Here is a 26,384-nt window from a genome sequence, read left to right on the forward strand (position 1 = left end):
ATAGAATGGTCAGTTCTAAGCAACTATTCAGTTGGTCTTTATTATTTATTTCTTATAGTTTTTGAAGTATTAATATGATTAAATGGGGGTCACTGACCCCGGCAGCCAAACCCTATTGCTCTGTGAGGCTCCAGTTTTATTGTTATTATTACTTTTTATTCCTTATCTTTCTATTCAGCCCCTCCCCTATTCATATTCCTGTCTCTCATCCAAACCACTGCCTGGTTGCTAAGGTAACTTGGACTCTAGCAACCAAAAACCTATTGCTCTGTGAGGCTCCAGTGTTATTGTTATTGTTACTTTTTATTCCTTATCTTTCTATTCAGCCCCTCCCCTATTCATATACCCATCTCTCATCCAAACCACTGCCCGGTTGCTAAGGTAATTTGGACTCTAGCAACCAAAAACCTATTGCTCTGTGAGGCTCCAGTTTTATTGTTATTGTTACTTTTTATTCCTTATCTTTCTATTCAGCCCCTCCCCTATTCATATACCTGTCTCTCATCCCAACCACTGCCTGGTTGCTAAGGTAACTTGGACCCTAGCAACCAAATAGCCAACCAAAATGAAGACTGATTGTAAATTGTCTCAGAATATGACTTTCTACATCATACGATGAGACAAGCTAAAATAGAGATGGAAAAGGGTATGAAGCAGGAAGGGGCGGGACATTTATTATCACAGGGGGGTTAATTGGTTGATGAGAACAGGGAAAAAGCAGAAATTCTCATCTGTCTATACATCTGAGGATCTTCCCTTCTAATATTCCCAGTTCTATTATATATAATATAACTAGGGGGTCACCTAGGGGGGTAAACAAAGGTCCAGGACTGGATGGGATGGTTGGAATCTCAGCCGCTATCTGATTGCTAGGGCCAAATTTAACCTAGCAACCAGGCAGTGGTTTGAATGAGAGACAGGAATATGAAAATAGAACGATAAGTACAAAGTACAAAGTAACAAACACAATTAAACAGGAGCCTCACAGAGTGATAGTGTTATGGCTGCCGGGGTCAGTGACCCCCATTAGAATGATGGAAAGAGGCAGAAGAAGAAGGGAAATAAGTCAGAAACTACAAATAAAAAAGACCAACTGAAAAGTTGCTAAGAATAGGTCACTATATTAAATACTAAACGTTAACCAGTTAAAGGTGAGCCGGCCCTTTAATGCCTATTAAGAGGGGCTTGGGTTGCTAGTGAACAATATGGCCGCTCCCCCATATACAATGTAGCACAAATATAAAGTGAATATTAACAACTACAAAGCAGGGATAATTGCCCTGAAGCATCTATAAAACACTGCACGGGCTGACAGCCAATCAGGGCAGAGGGCAATCTGCTGGTTTCCGGGGCAACCCATGCGCTCTTCTTATGCATCGCTTGGCAACCGGCCCTGCAGCACTGGGGTTTATTGGTGCTAAACCCTATTAAAGTGGCCAAACAGATCATGTTTTAGTTTTTAGCTTTCCCTTTCCGGATTGGCTTAGATTCAACTAAAGGGGCGGGTCACCTTTATGTTAACTAGCAACTTTGCAATTGGTCTTCATTATTTATTTCTTATAGTTTTTGAATTATTTGCCTTCTTCTTCCAATGGGGGTCACTGACCCCGGCAGCCAAACCCTATTGCTCTGTGAGGCTCCAGTTTTATTGTTACTTTTTATTCCTTATCTTTCTATTCAGCCCCTCCCCTATTCATATACCAGTCTCTCATCCCTGGTTGCTAAGGTAATTTGGACCCTAGCAACAGGATAACTGACCCCGGCAGCCAAAACCTATTGCTCTGTGAGGCTCCAGTTTTATTGTTATTGTTACTTTTTATTCCTTATCTTTCTATTCAGCCCCTCCCCTATTCATATTCCTGTCTCTCATCCAAACCACTCCCTGGTTACTAAGGTAACTTGGACCCTAGCAACCAAAAACCTATTGCTCTGTGAGGCTCCAGTTTTAACGTTATTGTTACTTTTTATTCCTTATCTTTCTATTCAGCCCCTCCCCTATTCATATACCAGTCTCTCATCCCTGGTTGCTAAGGTAATTTGAACCCTAGCAACAGGATAACCGGCCCCCGGCAGCCAAAACCTATTGCTCTGTGAGGCTCCAGTTTTATTGTTATTGTTACTTTTTATTCCTTATCTTTCTATTCAGCCCTTATTCATATTGCCACCTCCTGTTTAAACCACTGCCCGGTTGCTAGGGTAAGCAAGGACCCTAGCAACCAGATTGCTGCCAAAATGGAGAGCTAAATAACTGAAAAACCATAAAAAATGAAGACCAATTGCAAATCGTCGACATCTTGGTATGAGTTAATTTAAAGGTGTACTACCCCTTTATTGTGAAACAATGAACTCCTCCCCCTCGGGGCCACTGTGTCTCAGGCTGTGCAGATAAGGAGGAGTTCATTACACATAGAGAATCCGATTAAATACCCCCCTAACTGAGGCCCCCCCTACGGCCGTTAGTTATTAGGGCAGAGGGGCGTGAGTCTGAACCGACGGTGTCACTGCTGTCCCCGACTGTGACGCGGTTTCCCGGGGGCCCAACAAAGGCTTCCTTGTGGCCACTTGCATAGAAAGTCATTGTGCCAAACCCCAGTGGATTCCCAGTTACAATGAGGCTCTGTAGTCGGTCAGGGATGGCTGCAACCAAAGCCGGGCCCTATTATTTACAGCGGCCGGGCCCTATTATTTACAGCGGCCGGGCCCTATTATTTACAGCGGCCGGGCCCTATTATTTACAGCGGCTGGGGCCCCGGCTCGGTGACTATAGATAAGGAGCCCTAGAAGGGCCACCTTTGCACCCAAGGAAATCCAAGAGCACAGTAAGGTTATTAATTCTCCTTCTCATTGTTTCCTTATTGCTCAGTTCCTGGACTACAACTCCCAGCATGCCTCACAGCTGCCTCACCTGTTCCTCCAGGTAAGGGGCAGAGCCAGCAAGGTGTGTGTGTGTGACAGGTGAGCCTCCAGGTAAGGGATCTATCAACACCCTCTGGGGGAAGAGGCGGCCGCGGGGGCCACTAAGGGAGCAGCGTCGGCTTCAAAGGTAAAATATCCCTCAGAGAGCGACTTTTCCTCTCCTTCCTAATTGTATTGGCGAGTCGTGTATAGCAGTGAATCAAAGGGGAAGCTCAACCTCGGGAAAAACTGTTTTGTATGAGGAAAGGAAATCTAATTCTAAGCGGTTTTCCATTCATTCCTCATTGTCGCTACGAGGCTTCGGCTACATTGTTTCAGGAGTCGGAACCGGCAGTGCAGAGAAGCGGCAGATACTACAGACAGGCACAGCTTGTACACAGGAGTAAGCAGTACCGGCTAATAACAATAATACATAGATATAATGTTGCCTTTACACGTGAATTAATATTTAATAAGAAAATAAAGGGCAAGTTGAGTGTATTTGGATTTCAGGAGTCGCTTTATTACACGGGGGGATTTAGGGCACAAACACAATCTGTTACATTAAAACAAACACAATCATTGCCTGAATCTTGATTTTCTAGTCTGAAATTTCCCACCCGGAGCTTCAGGGCAAATCTCAAACCAGGAGTCACATGATCCAGAATAGTTTATATGGGAGTCAGAGCCGCCGGGAGTGTGACTTCTACCCTGATAGGCAGGCATTGTCTGAGTGTTTGTATAAACAGACTATAAATAGTGTCACTGCATGGCTCTATAGACTGTATATATATATATATGTGTGCCCAGAGCATTCCTTCTCTGTATATTTGTATTTATACATATGGGTAGGAGGTGCCATAGTGTTTCCCTTAGACAGTACAGTATGGGGGTACAGCTTATTGTGTGCCCAGAACATTCCTTCTCTGTATATTTGTATTTATACATATGGGTAGGAGGTGCCATAGTGTTTCCCTTAGACAGTACAGTATGGGGGTACAGCTTATTGTGTGCCCAGAACATTCCTTCTCTGTATATTTGTATTTATACATATGGGTAGGAGGTGCCATAGTGTTTCCCTTAGACAGTACAGTATGGGGGTACAGCTTATTGTGTGCCCAGAACATTCCTTCTCTGTATATTTGTATTTATACATATGGGTAGGGGGTGCCATAGTGTTTCCCTTAGACAGTACAGTATGGGGGTACAGCTTATTGTGTGCCCAGAACATTCCTTCTCTGTATATTTGTATTTATACATATGGGTAGGAGGTGCCATAGTGTTTCCCTTAGACAGTACAGTATGGGGGTACAGCTTATTGTGTGCCCAGAACATTCCTTCTCTGTATATTTGTATTTATACATATGGGTAGGGGGTGCCATAGTGTTTCCCTTAGACAGTACAGTATGGGGGTACAGCTTATTGTGTGCCCAGAACATTCCTTCTCTGTATATTTGTATTTATACATATGGGTAGGAGGTGCCATAGTGTTTCCCTTAGACAGTACAGTATGGGGGTACAGCTTATTGTGTGCCCAGAACATTCCTTCTCTGTATATTTGTATTTATACATATGGGTAGGGGGTGCCATAGTGTTTCCCTTAGACAGTACAGTATGGGGGTACAGCTTATTGTGTGCCCAGAACATGCCATGGCAGGCCCATTAAGCAAGATAACCAGTATTTAAACCCTTTCCTTTGTGCAGTCTGTGGGTGTTCCAGCTAGGAACAAATGAGTTAAACTAAGACTGACAGTCGAGGTGCAGTGATATGACAGTTGTCACCTTACAAACTGGCAGATTTAGGTCTGTGGGACTCTCCTTCTCCTCCCACGCACACAGCACATATTCCAAGTACATAGTGAATGCTGCATTTGGTTCCCGTAACTGAAACTTTTGCATTAAAAAAGGATGATGGGAAGATCTTTAATTTTTCATAGACTTCTATTCATGTGGGTACTGAGCTCCCTCGCAGGTATATATAGCTTTCATCCCCCCCCCGGCTGCTTACAATGGGGGGATCAGATAGGATCTGTGCCACTGTGACAGAATGCTCTGTTATACAGATAGCTAGAATCTCAGCCATAAAGCAGGGCAGGACTGCTGCTTACAATGGGGGGGGGATAGGATCTGTGCCACTGTGACAGAATGCTCTGTTATACAGATAGCTAGAATCTCAGCCATAAAGCAGGGCAGGACTGCTGCTTACAATGGGGGGGATCAGATAGGATCTGTGCCACTGTGACAGAATGCTCTGTTATACAGATAGCTAGAATCTCAGCCATAAAGCAGGGCAGGACTGCTGCTTACAATGGGGGGGGGATAGGATCTGTGCCACTGTGACAGAATGCTCTGTTATACAGATAGCTAGAATCTCAGCCATAAAGCAGGGCAGGACTGCTGCTTACAATGGGGGGATCAGATAGGATCTGTGCCACTGTGACAGAATGCTCTGTTATACAGATAGCTAGAATCTCAGCCATAAAGCAGGGCAGGACTGCTGCTTACAATGGGGGGGGGGGATCAGATAGGATCTGTGCCACTGTGACAGAATGCTCTGTTATACAGATAGCTAGAATCTCAGCCATAAAGCAGGGCAGGACTGCTGCTTACAATGGGGGGATCAGATAGGATCTGTGCCACTGTGACAGAATGCTCTGTTATACAGATAGCTAGAATCTCAGCCATAAAGCAGGGCAGGACTGCTGCTTACAATGGGGGGGGGGGATCAGATAGGATGTTTGGGGGGCAGTACCTGAATAACCTCCCTTCTCACCTCAGGTTGTGACTGCAGAATGTGCTCCTCCCCCTGGAACCAAGTGGAACCATTTTGAACTCTCCGGTACCTTTGGGACATTGGGCACAGAATGCCGGGGAGCAATTCCCTAGAGGACGACCCCTTTGACTTCCTGTTTAAGATCATCCTCATTGGGGACTCCAACGTGGGGAAGACTTGCGTGGTGCACAGGTTCCAGTCGGGGGTCTTCGCTCATAATCAGCAGAACACGATCGGGGTGGATTTCACCGTCAGGAACATGAACATTAATGGGAAGAAGGTGAAGGTAAGTGGTTGCGGTGCTGCCTATAGGGGCACAGGTTGCCATAGAAATAAGGGTAGTCCAAGGGATGTTTACAAATAATCATTGAAGCTCCACCCCTACATGCCCCAGGGAGGTGGGGTTTATTGCCCCCCACCTATATCTGGTTCAACTGAGCCTTTGGCTTACAGATAAGGAGGATTTCTGTATGGGGGGAATCTGATTGGATACCTTCTCAGCAAGGGAGTGAAAAATTCACTTGCATAGCCCCGCCCCCGAGGAACAAGGGACGAATTGGTACCAGTATTCCGCTAATATTCTGCCCCTTCTCTACCCATAGGTGCAAGTGTGGGACACTGCCGGGCAGGAAAGGTTCCGCACCATCACCCAGAGCTATTACCGTAGCGCCCACGGCGCCATCATCGCCTACGACATCACCCGCCGCCAGTCCTTCGAGTCGGTGCCGCACTGGATTTACGAAGCTGAAAAATACGGCGCCGCCAACCTAATGATGATGCTGATTGGTAGGTTCTGCAGTGGGGGCTTTGGGGGTACAGGGGTCCCATAGGGGGAACCCTAGAGGCGGGACTGTCTCTTTTAGGGTCACTTGGGGGGGGTTAATTGTATCCCATGGTCATCTAGAGGGGTGGGGCTTTGCTGGACCGCTGCAATGAGAAGCAAATCAAGTTGGGTTGATGGAGGGGGTCCTGTAACCCATAGCAACCAAGCAGCAGTTATTAGTTCATACAATTGTTGAAGTTAGAAAAAGGGCAGGATACACTTGGTTGTTATGGGAAACCGTAGAAATCTTTGGTGCATATGATACCGACCCCCCCCCCATCCTGCCAGCCCCGCCCCTATCCAGTAGTTTACTTCTGCTCCTTCTGGGGGGGGGGGCGAAGTTCACAGTTATTAGGTTTGAGGTACTAATTGCCCACAGTGGAAGCTGCCATATTGCTTCTATGCTCCGCCCCCCACCTAATACCATGAAATAGGTTATTACTGAGCCATGAAGCATCTCCTGTTCCTTTTCTTCTCCCCAAAGGGACAATCATGAGACAAATCAGGGTATCAACGTAGCACCCGGGGGGGGGGGGGATGGGGGCTTCTACTACAATGTTTCATGAGTCAGAACCAGCAGTGCATTGACTCTAAACTGGTTTCAACCCAACCCAGCTCACCTCCTTCACATACTGAGGGCCTAGAGGGGCATTTGAGACAAGTCGGGGGGGGGGGGGGTAATTACCTGCTAACCCTGCGCTCTCTCCCCATTGGAAGGGAATAAATCGGACCTGGCGGAGAAGAGGCAGATCCTGTTCGAGGAGGCTTGCACTCTAGCGGAGAAGCACGGGCTGCTGGCGGTGCTGGAGACCTCGGCCAAGGAGTCCCACAACGTGGACGAGGTGTTTCTCCTGATGGCCAAAGAGCTCATCGCCCGCAACACCTTCCACTACCACAGCGAGAGCCCCCGCAACAGCTTCATGCTGGATTCCAAGCCCGTCCTCGCCCCCCCGGAGCCGGACAAGAACTGCCTGTGTTAGTAAATCCGGCCGGGGGCGGCCCTCCTGCTGCTCCGCCTCTTAATCCCATGGAGTAAAGGGCAAGTTGCACAGCAACCGGACTACTTTTTCTAAATACGTACCTGCATCGAGCTCACCCAGGGACCTGAGTGTTTATACGAGACGGACATTAAGGAGTTAACCTTCAGTATGATGTAGAGAGTGATATTCTGAGACATTTTGCAGTTGGTCTTCATTTTTTATTATTTGTAGTTTTTTAGTTATTTCATTTTCAGTTCAGCAGCTCTTTGGTTGCTAAGGTCCAAGTTACCTTAGCAACCAGGGAGTGGTTTGGAGGAGAGGCTGGTATATGAATAAGGGAGGGGCTGAATAGAAAGATAAGGAATAAAAAGTAACAATAACAATAAAACTGGAGCCTCACAGAGCAATAGGTTTTTGGTTGCTAGGGTCCAAGTTACCTTAGCAACCAGGCAGTGGTTTGGATGAGAGACAGGAATATGAATAGGGGAGGGGCTGAATAGAAAGATAAGGAATAAAAAGTAACAATAACAATAAAACTGGAGCCTCACAGAGCAATAGGTTTTTGGTTGCTAGGGTCCAAGTTACCTTAGCAACCAGGCAGTGGTTTGGAGGAGAGGCTGGTATATGAATAGGGGAGGGGCTGAATAGAAAGATAAGGAATAAAAAGTAACAATAATAATAAAACTGGGGCCTCACAGAGCAATAGGGTTTGGCTGCCGGGGTCAGTGACCCCCATTTGAAAGCTGCAAAGAGTCAGAAGAAGAAGGGAAATAATTCAAAAACTATAAGAAAGAAATAATGAGGACCAATTGAAAAGTTGCTTGGAATTGCTATTGCAGAACAAAATATCTGTATTTGGAGTCCTTTTTCAGCCTCAGCTACTATGTTGCCCCGCTGGGAGGATCACGTGATCCCCCAAGTGATATTTTTATGTAAAACCTCCCTGTTAATAAACAGTTGGGTAATGTATTAGTTCTGATTGGCTCGGGCGACACGTGCTTCCTGTGCGGCCAATCCCGTGGTTAGACTTGTGCCCGGACGGGATTGGCGACATAGCTCTGCGGGCAAGTAAATAAACTGGTTTTACCGCTGGTTGGGGACCGGTGAGGCAGAATGGGAAGGAAGGGAGGTCGGCTTGTTAATAAAAACAATGGCATTCCTTTCAGGTGCGACTGAAATAGAACGGCCATTCTGATTGGGCAACAGCTAGTCTTGTGTTAAAGGGCCACACCCCCTAAACTATTGTTGTATGTTATATACTGTACCAGCCCTATAGCAGTAATGATCCAGTTGACCCATCTTGGATCTTGTTCGGCCATCTTGTGTGTCAGTGGCACTGCACGTGCTCAGTGGGCTCCCAGCTATGCCATTGGAGAAGATTATATATATATATATATATATAGGGGCGCTGTTCTATTGCAGCTCTATGGAGGGAAAACTGGTGAGAGGCGGTACTGCAACTGCCCAGCTGTAGGTTTTGTTGTAATAAAGCCTCTCCTGGAACCTTAACAGCATTTTATTTACCAACAGAGTTCAGGAAGGGGGTGGGGACAGTTACAAGAGGCTCAGCCCCCCCCCCCAACATCAAACAAAGGGGGGTAATTGGGATCTCTCTCTGCAGGAAAGAGCGGCCAGAGTCGCTTCTGTTGCAGCTACACGTACAGACTTTACCCTTTGCCAGAGGCAGAATCTATAAAGAGACACTATATAAAGGGCAGGGTGTTTGTTTGTACAGGGAGCCTGGGGGAACAGGTGCGCCGCGGCTGAACGGCTTTCAGACTGTCCTGCTGTCTCTGAATGTTATAGCTGTCACTTTCCCACAATCCATAGCAGCGCAATAGATCCCTCACACATGTAGTCCTAGAGGGAAAACTAGAAGTTGGGCACTAGCCCTGGCTTTACCTGCACATACCCCCATTGGCCAAAGAGCCTGGGGGAGGAACAAAATGGCAGCCACCGACCCCCACCCTGCTGTTATGAGGTACAGGGGAGCGGTGATATATTGGGGTGTGGAGCTGTAGTTTGGGTCAGAGGCCTCTGCGGGGGTCCAGTTCAACAAGAGCATTGGCCAGGGTTGTGGGGCTTTTAGCAAGGGCAGAAAATGACATTTAGATAAAGGCCCAGTCAATCTATACAGATTATCCAACTGCCCAGGGGCCCTTTAGCCGCCGCCGCCCCCCCCCCCCAGGTTATCCAACTTCCCAGGGGCCCTTTAGCCCCGCCCCCCCTCAGGTTATCCAACTTCCCAGGGGCCCTTTAGCCCGCCCCCCCACCCCTCTCAGGTTATCCAACTTCCCAGGGGCCCTTTAGCCCGCCCCCCCCCTCAGGTTATCCAACTGCCCAGGGGCCCTTTAGCCCCGCCCCCCCCTCAGGTTATCCAACTTCCCAGGGGCCCTTTAGCCCCACCCCCCCTCAGGTTATCCAACTTCCCAGGGGCCCTTTAGCCCCGCCCCCCCCTCAGGTTATCCAACTTCCCAGGGGCCCTTTAGCCCCGCCCCCCCTCAGGTTATCCAACTTCCCAGGGGCCCTTTAGCCAGCCCCCCCCCCCTCTCAGGTTATCAAACTTCCCAGGGGCCCTTTAGCCAGCCCCCCCCCTCAGGTTATCCAACTGCCCAGGGGCCCTTTAGCCAGCCCCCCCCCCCCAGGTTATCCAACTGCCCAGGGGCCCTTTAGCCAGCCCCCCCCCCCCCCCCTCTCAGGTTATCCAACTTCCCAGGGGCCCTTTAGCCGCCCCCCCCCCCCTCTCAGGTTATCCAACTGCCCAGGGGCCCTTTAGCCGCCAGCCCCCCCCCCCTCTCAGGTTATCCAACTGCCCAGGGGCCCTTTAGCTCCCTCCCTCAGTCCACACAGAGATACGGCATGGGGGGGGTCTTATAAAGAATGTAAAGGGAAAGTAAACCTTAGGGAATAATCACCCAACTATTCGCTTTATTCTGCAGAATCCAATCCCCCCACTTGGAGTTCTCCTGTCAGCCATCTTTAGTGACATCACTCGCCCCATGTGACACACTGTGGGTGGTTAAGGGGGGGCACTAACCGGGGCGAGTGGTCGACACTCGGATCAACGGTTCTGATCCAAAAGATACAAAATGGTGCGGCTTTTTAACATTACTTTGTTTTGTGCTGATTTTTGTTTTTTCAATTTTATTTTTTTTTTCTTGAAACAGAAACACACACTCGGGGGGGCCGGGGGGGTAAATAGACATCGGGATAAAAATGATTACAACAGCACCTGGAATTGATAGGCCTGCCTCGGGAGGAACACCGGCACTGCCAAACACCACAGGAAATAGCTACTGTCTGATGCCGCCCAGACAGTCCAAACTCCTCTGACTGGCGCTATAGGTCCAGGTCATAAAAATCGTCCATGTCGTCATGGAAGAAATCCCACTCGTCCTCCGAGTCCGTCAGGTCCTCGTCTGCCCCCGCGGCCAATAGCATGAGCAGCATCTCCCCCAGCTCGAACGTCACCACTTCATCCTCGTCATTCTCAAACGGGTCGGCGCCGTCTCGCTCGTCAAAGTCCCAAAACCGATTCCGGCGCTGGGACTGGAGATGGGGGGGGGGGGTGAGAAAGTAGCATCATTTAACCATGAAATAAACCCAATAGGGCTGTTCTGCCCCCAATAAGGGGTAATTATATCTTAGTTGGGATCAAGTACAGGTACTGTTTTATTATTACAGAGAAAAGGGAGTCATTTAACCATGAAATAAACCCAATAGGGCTGTTCTGCCCCAATAAGGGGTAATTATATCTTAGTTGGGATCAAGTACAGGTACTGTTTTATTATTACAGAGAAAAGGGAATCATTTAACCATTAAATAAACCCAATAGGGCTGTTCTGCCCCAATAAGGGGTAATTATATCTTAGTTGGGATCAAGTACAGGTACTGTTTTATTATTACAGAGAAAAGGGAATCATTTAACCATTAAATAAACCCAATAGGACTGTTCTGCCCCAATAAGGGGTAATTATATCTTAGTTGGGATCAAGTACAGGTACTGTTTTATTATTACAGAGAAAAGGGAATCATTTAACCATTAAATAAACCCAATAGGGCTGTTCTGCCCCCAATAAGGGGTAATTATATCTTAGTTGGGATCAAGTACAGGTACTGTTTTATTATTACAGAGAAAAGGGAATCATTTAACCATGAAATAAACCCAATAGGGCTGTTCTGCCCCAATAAGGGGTAATTATATCTTAGTTGGGATCAAGTACAGGTACTGTTTTATTATTACAGAGAAAAGGGAATCATTTAACCATGAAATAAACCCAATAGGGCTGTTCTGCCCCAATAAGGGGTAATTATATCTTAGTTGGGATCAAGTACAGGTACTGTTTTATTATTACAGAGAAAAGGGAATCATTTAACCATTAAATAAACCCAATAGGGCTGTTCTGCCCCAATAAGGGGTAATTATATCTTAGTTGGGATCAAGTACAGGTACTGTTTTATTATTACAGAGAAAAGGGAATCATTTAACCATTAAATAAACCCAATAGGGCTGTTCTGCCCCCAATAAGGGGTAATTACATCTTAGTTGGGATCAAGTACAGGTACTGTTTTATTATTACAGAGAAAAGGGAATCATTTAACCATTAAATAAACCCAATAGGGCTGTTCTGCCCCAATAAGGGGTAATTATATCTTAGTTGGGATCAAGTACAGGTACTGTTTTATTATTACAGAGAAAAGGGAATCATTTAACCATTAAATAAACCCAATAGGGCTGTTCTGCCCCAATAAGGGGTAATTATATCTTAGTTGGGATCAAGTACAGGTACTGTTTTATTATTACAGAGAAAAGGGTATCATTTTTAATATTTGCTTATAATGGAGTCTATGGGAGATGGCCTTCCCGTAATTTGGAACTTTCTGGATAATGGGTTTCTGGATAACGGATCCCATACTTGTACTTAGTGTCACTTTTATTTAATTTTAACTCAAACATAACTTCTGCCACTAGGGGGAGCGTGGAGTAAAAACTCAAAAAAGGTCACTCAAGGCCTTGCCGGACTGGCAATGTGTGGGTCCCGGAAAGGCCCGGACTGGCAATGTGTGGGTCCCGGAAAGGCCCGGACTGGCAATGTGTGGGTCCCGGAAAGGCCCGGACTGGCAATGTGTGGGTCCCGGAAAGGCCCGGACTGGCAATGTGTGGGTCCTGCAAAGGCCCGGACTGGCAATGTGTGGGTCCTGCAAAGGCCCGGACTGGCAATGTGTGGGTTCTGGAAAGGCCCGGACTGGCAATGTGTGGGTTCTGGAAAGGCCCGGACTGGCAATGTGTGGGTCCTGCAAAGGCCGGACTGGCAATCTGTGGGTTCTGGAAAGGCCCGGACTGGCAATGTGTGGGTCCTGCAAAGGCCGGACTGGCAATGTGTGGGTCCTGCAAAGGCCGGACTGGCAATGTGTGGGTTCTGGCAAAAGCTAGAGGGGCTGCTGTAAGGGGCTGTTTGGGCCTCTGTGTACTTGAAATGCTGGGGCCATATTCCCGTCTCTTTGAAACCACTGCCTGGTTGCTAGGTTAAATTGGACCCTAGCAACCAGATAGCTGCTGAAATTCCAAAATGGGGAGCCGCTCAACAAACAGCTAAATTCCCAAAAAAAATAAAAAATAAAGACTAATTGAAAATGGTCTCAGAATAGCACTGTATATTTTAACGGGTGCCTGTAGTTTTTACTAAACACTTCCCAGCATTCCCTGACAGCCCAAGGAAAAATCCGGAAACCCATTATCCAGAAAGTCCCAAATTGTGGGCCATCTCCCATAGAAGTCCCAGTTCTGTTTGAGCTCAACGTATTCAATCCCCCAGAACCCCCCTCACCCGATATCTGCTGGACATTCCGCTCTTTTGCCGAGGCTGCGGCTCCTCGATTCGGCCGTCGGGGTAAGCGTGTTTGTAAAAGCAGTTGCCCCCGAATGGGCAGGTCCCGCGGCCTTCATCGAAATATCGGCAAGATTTGTTACTGCACAAAGAAAAATATAAATAAATTTATTTGGTTGTTGCTGGACTACAAACCCCAGAACAATGTAACATATAATGAAGGGTGAGGCATGCTGGGAGCTGTAGTTTTTTGGCAGCTTCGGAGCGTTACCTCATGGCCTCTTTGTACTTCTGGATCAGCTTCTGCTTCTCCTCTTTCTCTTCTACCCAATATTCACTTGGAATGACGAAGTTTGAAGTGATACGACATTCTGGGCAAGATCTGGAAAATAAAAAGTTGAATTGTGTGTGGGGGAAGCAGATAAATAATGGTTCATAAGAAATAAGCCATTTTTGCCCCACCTGAACCAATGGGCGGGGTTACAGTATTCATACTGTCCAATCAGGTTTAACAAATAAAACCTAAAGCGCACATTGGCGACAAACGTTACCAGTGATGCTGCCTATAGCAACCAATCAGCAATTCGTTATGTCACCTGCAAGTTGCTTTGGGCAACATTTGCCTCCAGTGTTAACATGCACCCCAGGTGCAATAACCAATAGCAACCAATCAGCAGGAAGCATTTACAGGCCACCTGTTAAACATCTTATTGGTTGCTAGGGGTTACTGCAAGCACGCTGCCTTTTATTACATATGGGAAAGGGGGTAAGAAGTGACTGAAGTTCACGACGCAGACCATAATTCTGAGATAAAATGGCCACTTGGTCTGTTTTGTTACCAATGAATTCAGTTTTTAGTGCAGCAGATACAGACTGGAATTTTAGCAGCTCTCACCACTGGTTGCCAGGGTAAACAGGTCCCTAGCAACCAGTGGCGTCAATGGGACTGGAAGATGAATAGGAGCAGTTTTGTTCCATCTCATAGAGGTCAGTGACCCTCCTATTTTGATAACCAACCCCCCCGCCCATGGTACGGCCCAGCGGCGCTCACTTGATGATCTTGCTTTCGAACTGCTTGGCGCTGCGCCACTTGCGGATACATTTCAGACAGTACGAGTGGCTGCAGTTGGACAAGATGCCGAATCGCCTCTCGCCCGGGTTGGTCTTTTCGTACACGACCTCCATGCAGATCCCGCACACGATGTCTTTGCTCCGCTGGACGGCGAATGACAGTTCCATATCCTTCTCGTGCGCCTCAATGCAAGACTGGGGGGGGGGGGGGGGGGGGGGGCAGAATAATAAAGGGGAAGAAAAGGCCAAATTCCACAGTTTGCATAGGTTTTTAACCGTTAGTATGTTATAGTGAGCCTAATTCTAAGCAACTTTTCAATTGGTCTTCATTTAATTATTTGCCTTTTTCTTTAAAATATTTCCAGCTTTCAAATAGGGATCACTGACCCCATTTAAAAAAACAAAAACAAAATTTATTGTTATGGCTACTTTCTATTACTAATTCTTTCTATTAAGGCCCTCGCCTATTGGTATTCCGGTCTTTTATTCAAATCAATGCATGGTTGCTAGGGTAATTTGGGCCCTGGCAACCAGACTGCCGAAACTGCAAACTGGAAAGCTGCTAAATAACTCAAAAACCACAAATAAAAAATGACCAATTGCAAATTGTCTCAGAACATCACTCCCTACAGCACACCAAAAGTTAAAGATAAACAACCCCCCCTTTGTTTTTGTTTTTTTAAAATCTAAATAAACTCTGTACACCCCCCAGAACATACTTTTCTCTCTGCATCCAGATTTATTTGGTTTCTCTTGCAGCCAGTTCAACTACAGCTTTTTGCTACTTCCTGGTCTAGTGTGAAGCTCCGCCCCTTTTGCGTTCTGAGCAATGAATACCTCAGAGAGGTGCCTACTGGGCATGCTCACAGTTGAGTTAATAATCAGGAATACACACAGGGAACCTCTGAGGTCTTTATAGTTGGATAGAGGAGGAGGAGGGAGGAGGAGGAGGGAGGAGGAGGAAGGAGGAGGAAGGAGGAAGGAGGAAGGAGGAAGGAGGAAGGAGGAAGGAGGAAGGAGGGAGGAGGGAGGAGGGAGGAGGGAGGAGGGAGGAGGGAGGAGGGGAGGAGGGAGGAGGGAGGGAGGAGGGAGGAGGAGGAGAAGGAGGAAGAGGAGAAGGAGGAAGAGGAGAAGGAGGAAGAGGAGAAGGAGGAAGAGGAGAAGGAGGAAGAGGAGAAGGAGTTAGTTATTCTGGGGGCTGTTTAGACTAATTTTAGGGGATTTTAAAATAAAAGGCTTAACTTATCCTTTAAAAGGCAATGTGAAAGTTACTTGGCATTGCAGCGCCATGGCAACTGGCCCAATAACTACTATTAGTAAGGATGCACTGAATCACTATTATGGGATTTAGCATCATTCGTGAAATTAGGGCAAGGAAGGTTTAAGACAGGGGTCCTCAAACTATGGCCCGTGGGCCGGATATGGTCTCCCAAGGTCATTTACCTGGCCCTTACCCCTGGCCACTACCTGTCTGCCTCAGCCCCAGCCTGTTACATAACCACGCCCCACTGGCGGACGCTACTGATGCTCATTGGGCAGTGTGACACGGTGATGTGGCTTCTGCCAAAAAGCAACTGCTGCAAAGCCTTACCTTTATGTGTTGTGATCTCTGAGCTGTATCCACAGGATGGAGCACCTGAAGCCCGCACATGTCACATGGATCCCCATGCAGGTAGACGCAGTTCTCCCCGTAGCGGCATTCCCCCACGGCGGCGTACGGGCACAGTTGTTTCTTTAGCTCCGGGTCGGCAGGCTGCTCCCTGCACTCGTCTTCTTTCTGAGTTCCCTGAGTGTAGGCGTCTGGGGCTGGCAGAGGGGGGAAAAAAAAAGGCAGAACCAATCAGTGAACTCAAAAAGGCTACACCAATTAAATTAATAAAAGCATACAAACAGGGAGAATCCATTTTGTGGTGGTGGTGGGGGACATATCAAGCGACAGTGACACATTGAATGTAGGAACAAACATTGGCCAAAACAACCTGTAATTAAATACAATATAAGGAAGGGGGGGTATAAGCAGGATAAATGCTTATTACTGCCCCCCCCCCCCCCCCCCCCCCCAATAAAAAAAACACATTGAAAAACATAGGACTGGATTTTTCACCCTAATCCCACAGCTCCTCCCATACTGCAAGTCACCAGTTGCCAAGGAGGAAGATGAAGTGGGGCAGATACAGCATGAACCCATGAAATGGTTAATACAGGAACCACCCAGCGGATAGTAATGGGTGCGGCAAAATCCAAAGGTCGCTGGTAAAGCAGATGTTAACTTAGTATGATGTAGAGAGTGATACTCTGAGACAATTTGCAATTGGTCTTCATTTTTTTTCTAGTTATTTCATTTTTAATTTATCAGCTCAACGGTTTGGAGTTTCAGCAGCTATTTGGTTGCTAGGGTCCCAGTTACCTTAGTAACCAGGGGGTGGTTTGGATGAGACCCAGTTATATGAATAGGAGAGGGGCTGAATAGACAAGTTACAAAAAGTAACAATAGTAATACTGCTCAGAGCAATAGGTTCTGGCTGCCGGGGTCACTGACCCCCATTTGAAAGCTGCAAAGAGTCAGAAGAAGGAAAATAGTCAATTGAATGAAAAGTGACCAAGTATTGGCCATTCTGTAACATACTAGAAGATGAACCACCCCTTTAAGGCTGTAGGCGTTAGAGCCCAGTGTCTCTGGATACACTTCCCATTCATTTCTGGGAAATCTGCCCCTGTAATACGGAGACCTGTGGTGATTGCAAGCTCTTCTGCACCTTGAACATAAGGCAATTAAATGGAACAGAGCAGGTCTTCATTTTTTATTTATGGTTTAATTATTTTACTATTTGTTTAGCAACTCTCCAGTTTGGAATTTTAGCTGTTATCTGGTTGCTAGGGTCTAAATAACCTTAGCAACCAGGGACTTGCTAAGGTAGAGTTGCAATGAGAGACTGGTACAGGTATAGAACCAGTTATCCAGAATGCTCGGACCATAATTTGGAACTCCATACCTTAAGTCTACTATAGAAATCAATAAAACATTAAACCCCAATAGGGCTGTTCTGCCCCAATAAGGGGTAATTATATCTTAGTTGGGATCAAGTACAGGTACTGTTTTATTATTACAGAGAAAAGGGAATCATTTAACCATTAAATAAACCCAATAGGGCTGTTCTGCCCCAATAAGGGGTAATTATATCTTAGTTGGGATCAAGTACAGGTACTGTTTTATTATTACAGAGAAAAGGGAATCATTTAACCATGAAATAAACCCAATAGGGCTGTTCTGCCCCAATAAGGGGTAATTATATCTTAGTTGGGATCAAGTACAGGTACTGTTTTATTATTACAGAGAAAAGGGAATCATTTAACCATTAAATAAACCCAATAGGGCTGTTCTGCCCCAATAAGGGGTAATTATATCTTAGTTGGGATCAAGTACAGGTACTGTTTTATTATTACAGAGAAAAGGGAATCATTTAACCATGAAATAAACCCAATAGGGCTGTTCTGCCCCAATAAGGGGTAATTATATCTTAGTTGGGATCAAGTACAGGTACTGTTTTATTATTACAGAGAAAAGGGAATCATTTAACCATTAAATAAACCCAATAGGACTGTTCTGCCCCAATAAGGGGTAATTATATCTTAGTTGGGATCAAGTACAGGTACTGTTTTATTATTACAGAGAAAAGGGAATCATTTAACCATTAAATAAACCCAATAGGGCTGTTCTGCCCCAATAAGGGGTAATTATATCTTAGTTGGGATCAAGTACAGGTACTGTTTTATTATTACAGAGATAAAAGAAAATCAGTTTTAAAATTCTAGATTATTTGATAAAAATGGAGTCTATGGGCAACGGCTTTTCCGTAATTCGGAACTTTCTGGATAACAGGTTTCCAGATAAGGGATCCCATACCTGTATATGAATAGGAGATGGTCTGAATAGAAAGAGAAGTAACAATAACAATAAAACTGGAGCCTCACAGAGCAATAGGTATTTGGCTGCCGGAGTCAGTGACCCCCATTTGAAAGAAGAAAGGTAAAACACCCCTTTAAGCCTTGGCCAAACCAAATGTGCAGCCTGGGGGGGGGGGGGGAACAGTTCAGATGATAATGAGCTGGGGGTGATTAAAAAGTATATAAAAATAAAAGTGAAAGTAAAAACAAAGGAACTTGTGGGGTTGCCTGGCTGGTATGGTGCTCCCCGCCCAAGCAATTACCACGTCCACTGTAGAGTTGCCCCGGAACAAACTCCACGGCATTGACCCAGTCTTCAGCTTGTGGACCCCCAGCTGCCAGCTCACTAGCTGCCAATTCAGCTGCCTTACTGTTTATATTGCTGCTCGGTTCCGCGGGGGACTCACTCGGCCAGCTCCGCGCAGTAGAGGTATTTCCAATCAGATCTTCCTTAAGTGGCTTGGTATGTTCGTACCTTGCAACGAGGGAGAGAGAGATGAGCCGAGAGCGCTCACACTGGGGGAATAGACAGCTCTCAGTGGCGCTCACTTACCTGCAGCGGTCTCCATACGCGCAGCAGCCTCGCTGGAAATATCGGCAAATCATGGTCGATCGGCTGCTGGTGAGATCGTGGGAATAACGACAATTACTTCCTTCCTTACACACGCCGTGCATGAAGTACCTGCATCATAAACACCGTGACAGACAAGCCAGCAACCAATCAGACAGAGGGATCACTCTCCGTTATACAGTGACAGAGCCGGCACCCTCACACCCCCCTTTAATCCCTAAAAGGTTGATCTGGCCGACCCTTTAACTGAGAAGGACAGGGCTGTGCCTCCAGCAAACTTACTCACAGTCCTGCCCCAACAGTCTCTCACTGCATGAACTAACGGGCTCCCAATGCTTCCCTCTCATCTGATCTCTCTCTAGTAAATACCCCCCTAAATATATTGGCCCCGCCCTGCTAACCCTGTCCCACAATTCCCCTGAACTAAAGTACCTTTATCAATTTCCCCCAGCCCTAATGCACCTGGAATGCCAGTCCCACCCTCACGGAACCCATGCCCGCTAGTCCCAGCCCTACGGAACCCGTGCCCCGCCAGTCCCAGCCCTACGGAACCCGTGCCCCGCCAGTCCCACCCTCATGGAACCCATGCCCGCCAGTCCCAGCCCTACGGAACCCGTGCCCCGCCAGTCCCACCCTCATGGAACCCATGCCCGCCAGTCCCAGCCCTACGGAACCCGTGCCCCGCCAGTCCCACCCTCATGGAACCCATGCCCGCTAGTCCCAGCCCTACGGAACCCGTGCCCCGCCAGTCCCACCCTCATGGAACCCATGCCCGCTAGTCCCAGCCCTACGGAACCCACGCACCGCCAGTCCCAGCCCTACGGAACCCGTGCACCGCCAGTCCCAGCCCTACGGAACCCATTCCTGCCAGTCCCAGCCCTACGGAACCCGTGCCCCGCCAGTCCCAGCCCTACGGAACCCGTGCCCCGCCAGTCCCAGCCCTACGGAACCCGTGCCCCGCCAGTCCCAGCCCTACGGAACCCGTGCCCCGCCAGTCCCAGCCCTACGGAACCCGTGCCCCGCCAGTCCCACCCTCATGGAACCCATGCCCGCTAGTCCCAGCCCTACGGAACCCGTGCCCCGCCAGTCCCACCCTCATGGAACCCATGCCCGCTAGTCCCAGCCCTACGGAACCCACGCACCGCCAGTCCCAGCCCTACGGAACCCGTGCACCGCCAGTCCCAGCCCTACGGAACCCATTCCTGCCAGTCCCAGCCCTACGGAACCCGTGCCCCGCCAGTCCCAGCCCTACGGAACCCGTGCCCCGCCAGTCCCAGCCCTACGGAACCCGTGCCCCGCCAGTCCCAGCCCTACGGAACCCGTGCCCCGCCAGTCCCAGCCCTACGGAACCCGTGCCCCGCCAGTCCCAGCCCTACGGAACCCATTCCCCGCCAGTCCCAGCCCTACGGAACCCATTCCCCGCCAGTCCCAGCCCTACGGAACCCATTCCCCGCCAGTCCCAGCCCTACGGAACCCATTCCCCGCCAGTCCCAGCCCTACGGAACCCGCGCCCCGCCAGTCCCATGCTACTTAGTAGCAGCTACTAAACGCCTGATAATCCCCTGCCATAGACAATAGTGGGAATCCCCTCTGCTAAACACACAGACAGTTATCAGTAAATGATCAGCATTGTCTGTTTCAGCAGACGGAAGGTTTATTCCCCACATCCCTCAATGGAGCTGCTCTCCCTCCCCCGGCAACACTGTGCGTCTAGCCCCCCCTCCCCTGACAGCCCCCCCTCCCCTGACAGCCCCCCGGTAACACTGTGCGTCTAGCCCCCCTCCCCTGACAGCCCCCCGGTAACACTGTGCGTCTAGCCCCCCCTCCCCTGACAGCCCCCCGGTAACACTGTGCGTCTAGCCCCCCCTCCCCTGACAGCCCCCGGTAACACTGGTGCGTCTAGCCCCCCCTCCCCTGACAGCCCCCCCTCCCCTGACAGCCCCCCGGTAACACTGTGCGTCTAGCCCCCCCTCCCCTGACAGCCCCCCCGGTAACACTGTGCGTCTAGCCCCCCCTCCCCTGACAGCCCCCCCGGTAACACTGTGCGTCTAGCCCCCCCTCCCCTGACAGCCCCCCCGGTAACACTGTGCGTCTAGCCCCCCCCCCCCCTGACAGCCCCCCCCCCCTGACAGCCCCCCCCCCTGACAGCCCCCCCCGGTAACACTGTGCGTCTAGCCCCCCCGCCCCCCCGGATGCTAAGTACCTGCAGGCGACGTGCCGAGTCCAGCCACCCACGGGGGGATTATCGGGGAAAGCGGGCAGCGGGGCCTTCCCTGCCGCGGCTGCTGATGTGAGAGGTGCAGGAGCCGCCGCTGCCTCCGCCATTCCTGTTTATCCCCCCCTTATAAACAACACCGGAACTTCCGCGGTCACATGCTTCCGGCGCGCTGAGGCGCCCGATTCCAAAACTTCCGGTAACCAAAGAAGGGAGGGGGCGTGGATTCAGTTCGACCAACCCCCTTCTGAGTAATTGATTGGCGTTTTAGCCAATAGCGGAATACATTTACTGGCTCCGCCCTCTTTAAACCTGGGATTTCTGTGGGAACTGACAGTGCGGTTACTTCAGTGCAGCGTGATGTCATAGTAACTGGGTTCCATTAGCGGCTCCTCACAGTCCTGTCATGTACAATTGTGTCTGTACGGGAGCTGCCATATTGTCTGCCTAGAGAAATATCCCATTCTGAATCGGTTCCTTTTTGTGAAATTTGTGTCTGTTTATAATTACAGCTCAGAACCAGCAGTGTTAGCAGAATTTAGTGATGAAACCATAAAACTATGGCACATAGGGATTCCCCTGTACTAAGTACAATTCAGCAGTAACAGCCCCCTAAGTTTGCCCATAGCCTGTACAGAGAGATACCATAAAACTATGGCACATAGGGATTCCCCTGTACTAAGCACAATTCAGCAGGAACAGCCCCCTAAGTTTGCTCATAGCCTGTACAGAGAGATACCATAAAACTATGGCACATAGGGATTCCCCTGTACTAAGCACAATTCAGCAGGAACAGCCCCCTAAGTTTGCTCATAGCCTGTACAGAGAGATACCATAAAACTATGGCACATAGGGATTCCCCTGTACTAAGCACAATTCAGCAGGAACAGCCCCCTAAGTTTGCCCATAGCCTGTACAGAGAGATACCATAAAACTATGGCACATAGGGATTCCCCTGTACTAAGCACAATTCAGCAGGAACAGCCCCCTAAGTTTGCCCATAGCCTGTACAGAGAGATACCATAAAACTATGGCACATAGGGATTCCCCTGTACTAAGCACAATTCAGCAGTAACAGCCCCCTACGTTTGCTCATAGCCTGTACAGAGAGATACCATAAAACTATGGCACATAGGGATTCCCCTGTACTAAGCACAATTCAGCAGAAACAGCCCCCTAAGTTTGCTCATAGCCTGTACAGAGAGATACCATAAAACTATGGCACATAGGGATTCCCCTGTACTAAGCACAATTCAGCAGGAACAGCCCCCTAAGTTTGCTCATAGCCTGTACAGAGAGATACCATAAAACTATGGCACATAGGGATTCCCCTGTACTAAGCACAATTCAGCAGAAACAGCCCCCTAAGTTTGCTCATAGCCTGTACAGAGAGATACCATAAAACTATGGCACATAGGGATTCCCCTGTACTAAGCACAATTCAGCAGGAACAGCCCCCTAAGTTTGCTCATAGCCTGTACAGAGAGATACCATAAAACTATGGCACATAGGGATTCCCCTGTACTAAGCACAATTCAGCAGAAACAGCCCCCTAAGTTTGCTCATAGCCTGTACAGAGAGATACCATAAAACTATGGCACATAGGGATTCCCCTGTACTAAGCACAATTCAGCAGGAACAGCCCCCTAAGTTTGCTCATAGCCTGTACAGAGAGATACCATAAAACTATGGCACATAGGGATTCCCCTGTACTAAGCACAATTCAGCAGGAACAGCCCCCTAAGTTTGCCCATAGCCTGTACAGAGAGATACCATAAAACTATGGCACATAGGGATTCCCCTGTACTAAGCACAATTCAGCAGGAACAGCTCCCTAAGTTTGCTCATAGCCTGTACAGAGAGATACCATAAAACTATGGCACATAGGGATTCCCCTGTACTAAGCACAATTCAGCAGGAACAGCCCCCTAAGTTTGCCCATAGCCTGTACAGAGAGATACCATAAAACTATGGCACATAGGGATTCCCCTGTACTAAGCACAATTCAGCAGGAACAGCCCCCTAAGTTTGCCTACAGCCTGTACAGAGAGATACCATAAAACTATGGCACATAGGGATTCCCCTGTACTAGGCACAATTCAGCAGGAACAGCCCCCTAAGTTTGCCCATAGCCTGTACAGAGGGATACCATAAAACTATGGCACATAGGGATTCCCCTGTACTAAGCACAATTCAGCAGGAACAGCCCCCTAAGTTTGCTCATAGCCTGTACAGAGAGATACCATAAAACTATGGCACATAGGGATTCCCCTGTACTAAGCACAATTCAGCAGGAACAGCCCCCTAAGTTTGCCCATAGCCTGTACAGAGAGATACCATAAAACTATGGCACATAGGGATTCCCCTGTACTAAGCACAATTCAGCAGGAACAGCCCCTAAGTTTGCTCATAGCCTGTACAGAGAGATACCATAAAACTATGGCACATAGGGATTCCCCTGTACTAAGCACAATTCAGCAGGAACAGCCCCCTAAGTTTGCTCATAGCCTGTACAGAGAGATACCATAAAACTATGGCACATAGGGATTCCCCTGTACTAAGCACAATTCAGCAGGAACAGCCCCCTAAGTTTGCCCATAGCCTGTACAGAGAGATACCATAAAACTATGGCACATAGGGATTCCCCTGTACTAAGCACAATTCAGCAGTAACAGCCCCCTAAGTTTGCCCATAGCCTGTACAGAGAGATACCATAAAACTATGGCACATAGGGATTCCCCTGTACTAAGCACAATTCAGCAGGAACAGCCCCCTAAGTTTGCCCATAGCCTGTACAGAGAGATACCATAAAACTATGGCACATAGGGATTCCCCTGTACTAAGCACAATTCAGCAGGAACAGCCCCCTAAGTTTGCCTATAGCCTGTACAGAGAGATACCATAAAATTATGGCACATAGGGATTCCCCTGTACTAAGCACAATTCAGCAGGAAGAGCCCCCTAAGTGTGCCTATAGCCTGTACAGAGAGATACCATAAAACTATGGCACATAGGGATTCCCCTGTACTAAGCACAATTCAGCAGGAACAGCCCCCTAAGTTTGCCTACAGCCTGTACAGAGAGATACCATAAAACTATGGCACATAGAGATTCCCCTGTACTAGGCACAATTCAGCAGGAACAGCCCCCTAAGTTTGCCCATAGCCTGTACAGAGGGATACCATAAAACTATGGCACATAGGGATTCCCCTGTACTAAGCACAATTCAGCAGGAACAGCCCCCTAAGTTTGCTCATAGCCTGTACAGAGAGATACCATAAAACTATGGCACATAGGGATTCCCCTGTACTAAGCACAATTCAGCAGGAACAGCCCCCTAAGTTTGCCCATAGCCTGTACAGAGAGATACCATAAAACTATGGCACATAGGGATTCCCCTGTACTAAGCACAATTCAGCAGGAACAGCCCCTAAGTTTGCTCATAGCCTGTACAGAGAGATACCATAAAACTATGGCACATAGGGATTCCCCTGTACTAAGCACAATTCAGCAGGAACAGCCCCCTAAGTTTGCTCATAGCCTGTACAGAGAGATACCATAAAACTATGGCACATAGGGATTCCCCTGTACTAAGCACAATTCAGCAGGAACAGCCCCCTAAGTTTGCTCATAGCCTGTACAGAGAGATACCATAAAACTATGGCACATAGGGATTCCCCTGTACTAAGCACAATTCAGCAGGAACAGCCCCCTAAGTTTGCTCATAGCCTGTACAGAGAGATACCATAAAACTATGGCACATAGGGATTCCCCTGTACTAAGCACAATTCAGCAGGAACAGCCCCCTAAGTTTGCCCATAGCCTGTACAGAGAGATACCATAAAACTATGGCACATAGGGATTCCCCTGTACTAAGCACAATTCAGCAGTAACAGCCCCCTACGTTTGCTCATAGCCTGTACAGAGAGATACCATAAAACTATGGCACATAGGGATTCCCCTGTACTAAGCACAATTCAGCAGAAACAGCCCCCTAAGTTTGCTCATAGCCTGTACAGAGAGATACCATAAAACTATGGCACATAGGGATTCCCCTGTACTAAGCACAATTCAGCAGGAACAGCCCCCTAAGTTTGCTCATAGCCTGTACAGAGAGATACCATAAAACTATGGCACATAGGGATTCCCCTGTACTAAGCACAATTCAGCAGAAACAGCCCCCTAAGTTTGCTCATAGCCTGTACAGAGAGATACCATAAAACTATGGCACATAGGGATTCCCCTGTACTAAGCACAATTCAGCAGGAACAGCCCCCTAAGTTTGCTCATAGCCTGTACAGAGAGATACCATAAAACTATGGCACATAGGGATTCCCCTGTACTAAGCACAATTCAGCAGAAACAGCCCCCTAAGTTTGCTCATAGCCTGTACAGAGAGATACCATAAAACTATGGCACATAGGGATTCCCCTGTACTAAGCACAATTCAGCAGGAACAGCCCCCTAAGTTTGCTCATAGCCTGTACAGAGAGATACCATAAAACTATGGCACATAGGGATTCCCCTGTACTAAGCACAATTCAGCAGGAACAGCCCCCTAAGTTTGCCCATAGCCTGTACAGAGAGATACCATAAAACTATGGCACATAGGGATTCCCCTGTACTAAGCACAATTCAGCAGGAACAGCTCCCTAAGTTTGCTCATAGCCTGTACAGAGAGATACCATAAAACTATGGCACATAGGGATTCCCCTGTACTAAGCACAATTCAGCAGGAACAGCCCCCTAAGTTTGCCCATAGCCTGTACAGAGAGATACCATAAAACTATGGCACATAGGGATTCCCCTGTACTAAGCACAATTCAGCAGGAACAGCCCCCTAAGTTTGCCTACAGCCTGTACAGAGAGATACCATAAAACTATGGCACATAGGGATTCCCCTGTACTAGGCACAATTCAGCAGGAACAGCCCCCTAAGTTTGCCCATAGCCTGTACAGAGGGATACCATAAAACTATGGCACATAGGGATTCCCCTGTACTAAGCACAATTCAGCAGGAACAGCCCCCTAAGTTTGCTCATAGCCTGTACAGAGAGATACCATAAAACTATGGCACATAGGGATTCCCCTGTACTAAGCACAATTCAGCAGGAACAGCCCCCTAAGTTTGCCCATAGCCTGTACAGAGAGATACCATAAAACTATGGCACATAGGGATTCCCCTGTACTAAGCACAATTCAGCAGGAACAGCCCCTAAGTTTGCTCATAGCCTGTACAGAGAGATACCATAAAACTATGGCACATAGGGATTCCCCTGTACT

At 48.1% G+C, this 26,384-nt stretch overlaps 2 protein-coding genes across 7 annotated transcripts; one reads left to right on the forward strand and one right to left on the reverse strand.

Annotated features, from left to right (window-relative positions):
* Positions 1 to 3,005: 3,005 nt before the first annotated feature.
* rab19 (RAB19, member RAS oncogene family) lies at positions 3,006 to 7,974 on the forward strand. Of its 2 annotated transcripts, none has more exon segments than NM_001017246.2 (4): positions 3,006 to 3,043; positions 5,674 to 5,954; positions 6,271 to 6,454; positions 7,209 to 7,974. In NM_001017246.2, coding segments are annotated over 3 exon segments (642 nt in total). In that variant the 5' UTR covers positions 3,006 to 3,043; positions 5,674 to 5,759; the 3' UTR covers positions 7,472 to 7,974.
* A 2,618-nt stretch (positions 7,975 to 10,592) lies between these two features.
* Positions 10,593 to 21,295, reverse strand: mkrn1 (makorin ring finger protein 1). Of its 5 annotated transcripts, none has more exons than XM_004912456.4 (8): positions 21,090 to 21,295; positions 18,869 to 18,997; positions 18,579 to 18,790; positions 15,962 to 16,176; positions 14,351 to 14,565; positions 13,571 to 13,681; positions 13,300 to 13,441; positions 10,593 to 11,020 (listed from the first exon to the last, which is right to left on the reverse strand). In XM_004912456.4, the coding sequence occupies exons 1-8, from the start codon at positions 21,209 to 21,211 to the stop codon at positions 10,811 to 10,813; spliced, it is 1,356 nt and encodes a 451-aa protein (XP_004912513.1). In that variant the 5' UTR covers positions 21,212 to 21,295; the 3' UTR covers positions 10,593 to 10,810. The 5 variants fall into 5 exon arrangements, with proteins under 5 accessions (XP_004912513.1, XP_017948272.1, XP_017948274.1 ...); XM_018092783.2 differs by having other exon boundaries at positions 18,869 to 18,934; positions 21,090 to 21,261; XM_018092785.2 differs by having other exon boundaries at positions 18,687 to 18,790; positions 18,869 to 18,934; positions 21,090 to 21,260.
* Positions 21,296 to 26,384: the final 5,089 nt, after the last annotated feature.

The sequence above is a fragment of the Xenopus tropicalis genome, chromosome 3 (genome assembly GCF_000004195.4).
Source record: "Xenopus tropicalis strain Nigerian chromosome 3, UCB_Xtro_10.0, whole genome shotgun sequence".
NCBI classification, from domain to species: domain Eukaryota; kingdom Metazoa; phylum Chordata; class Amphibia; order Anura; family Pipidae; genus Xenopus; species Xenopus tropicalis.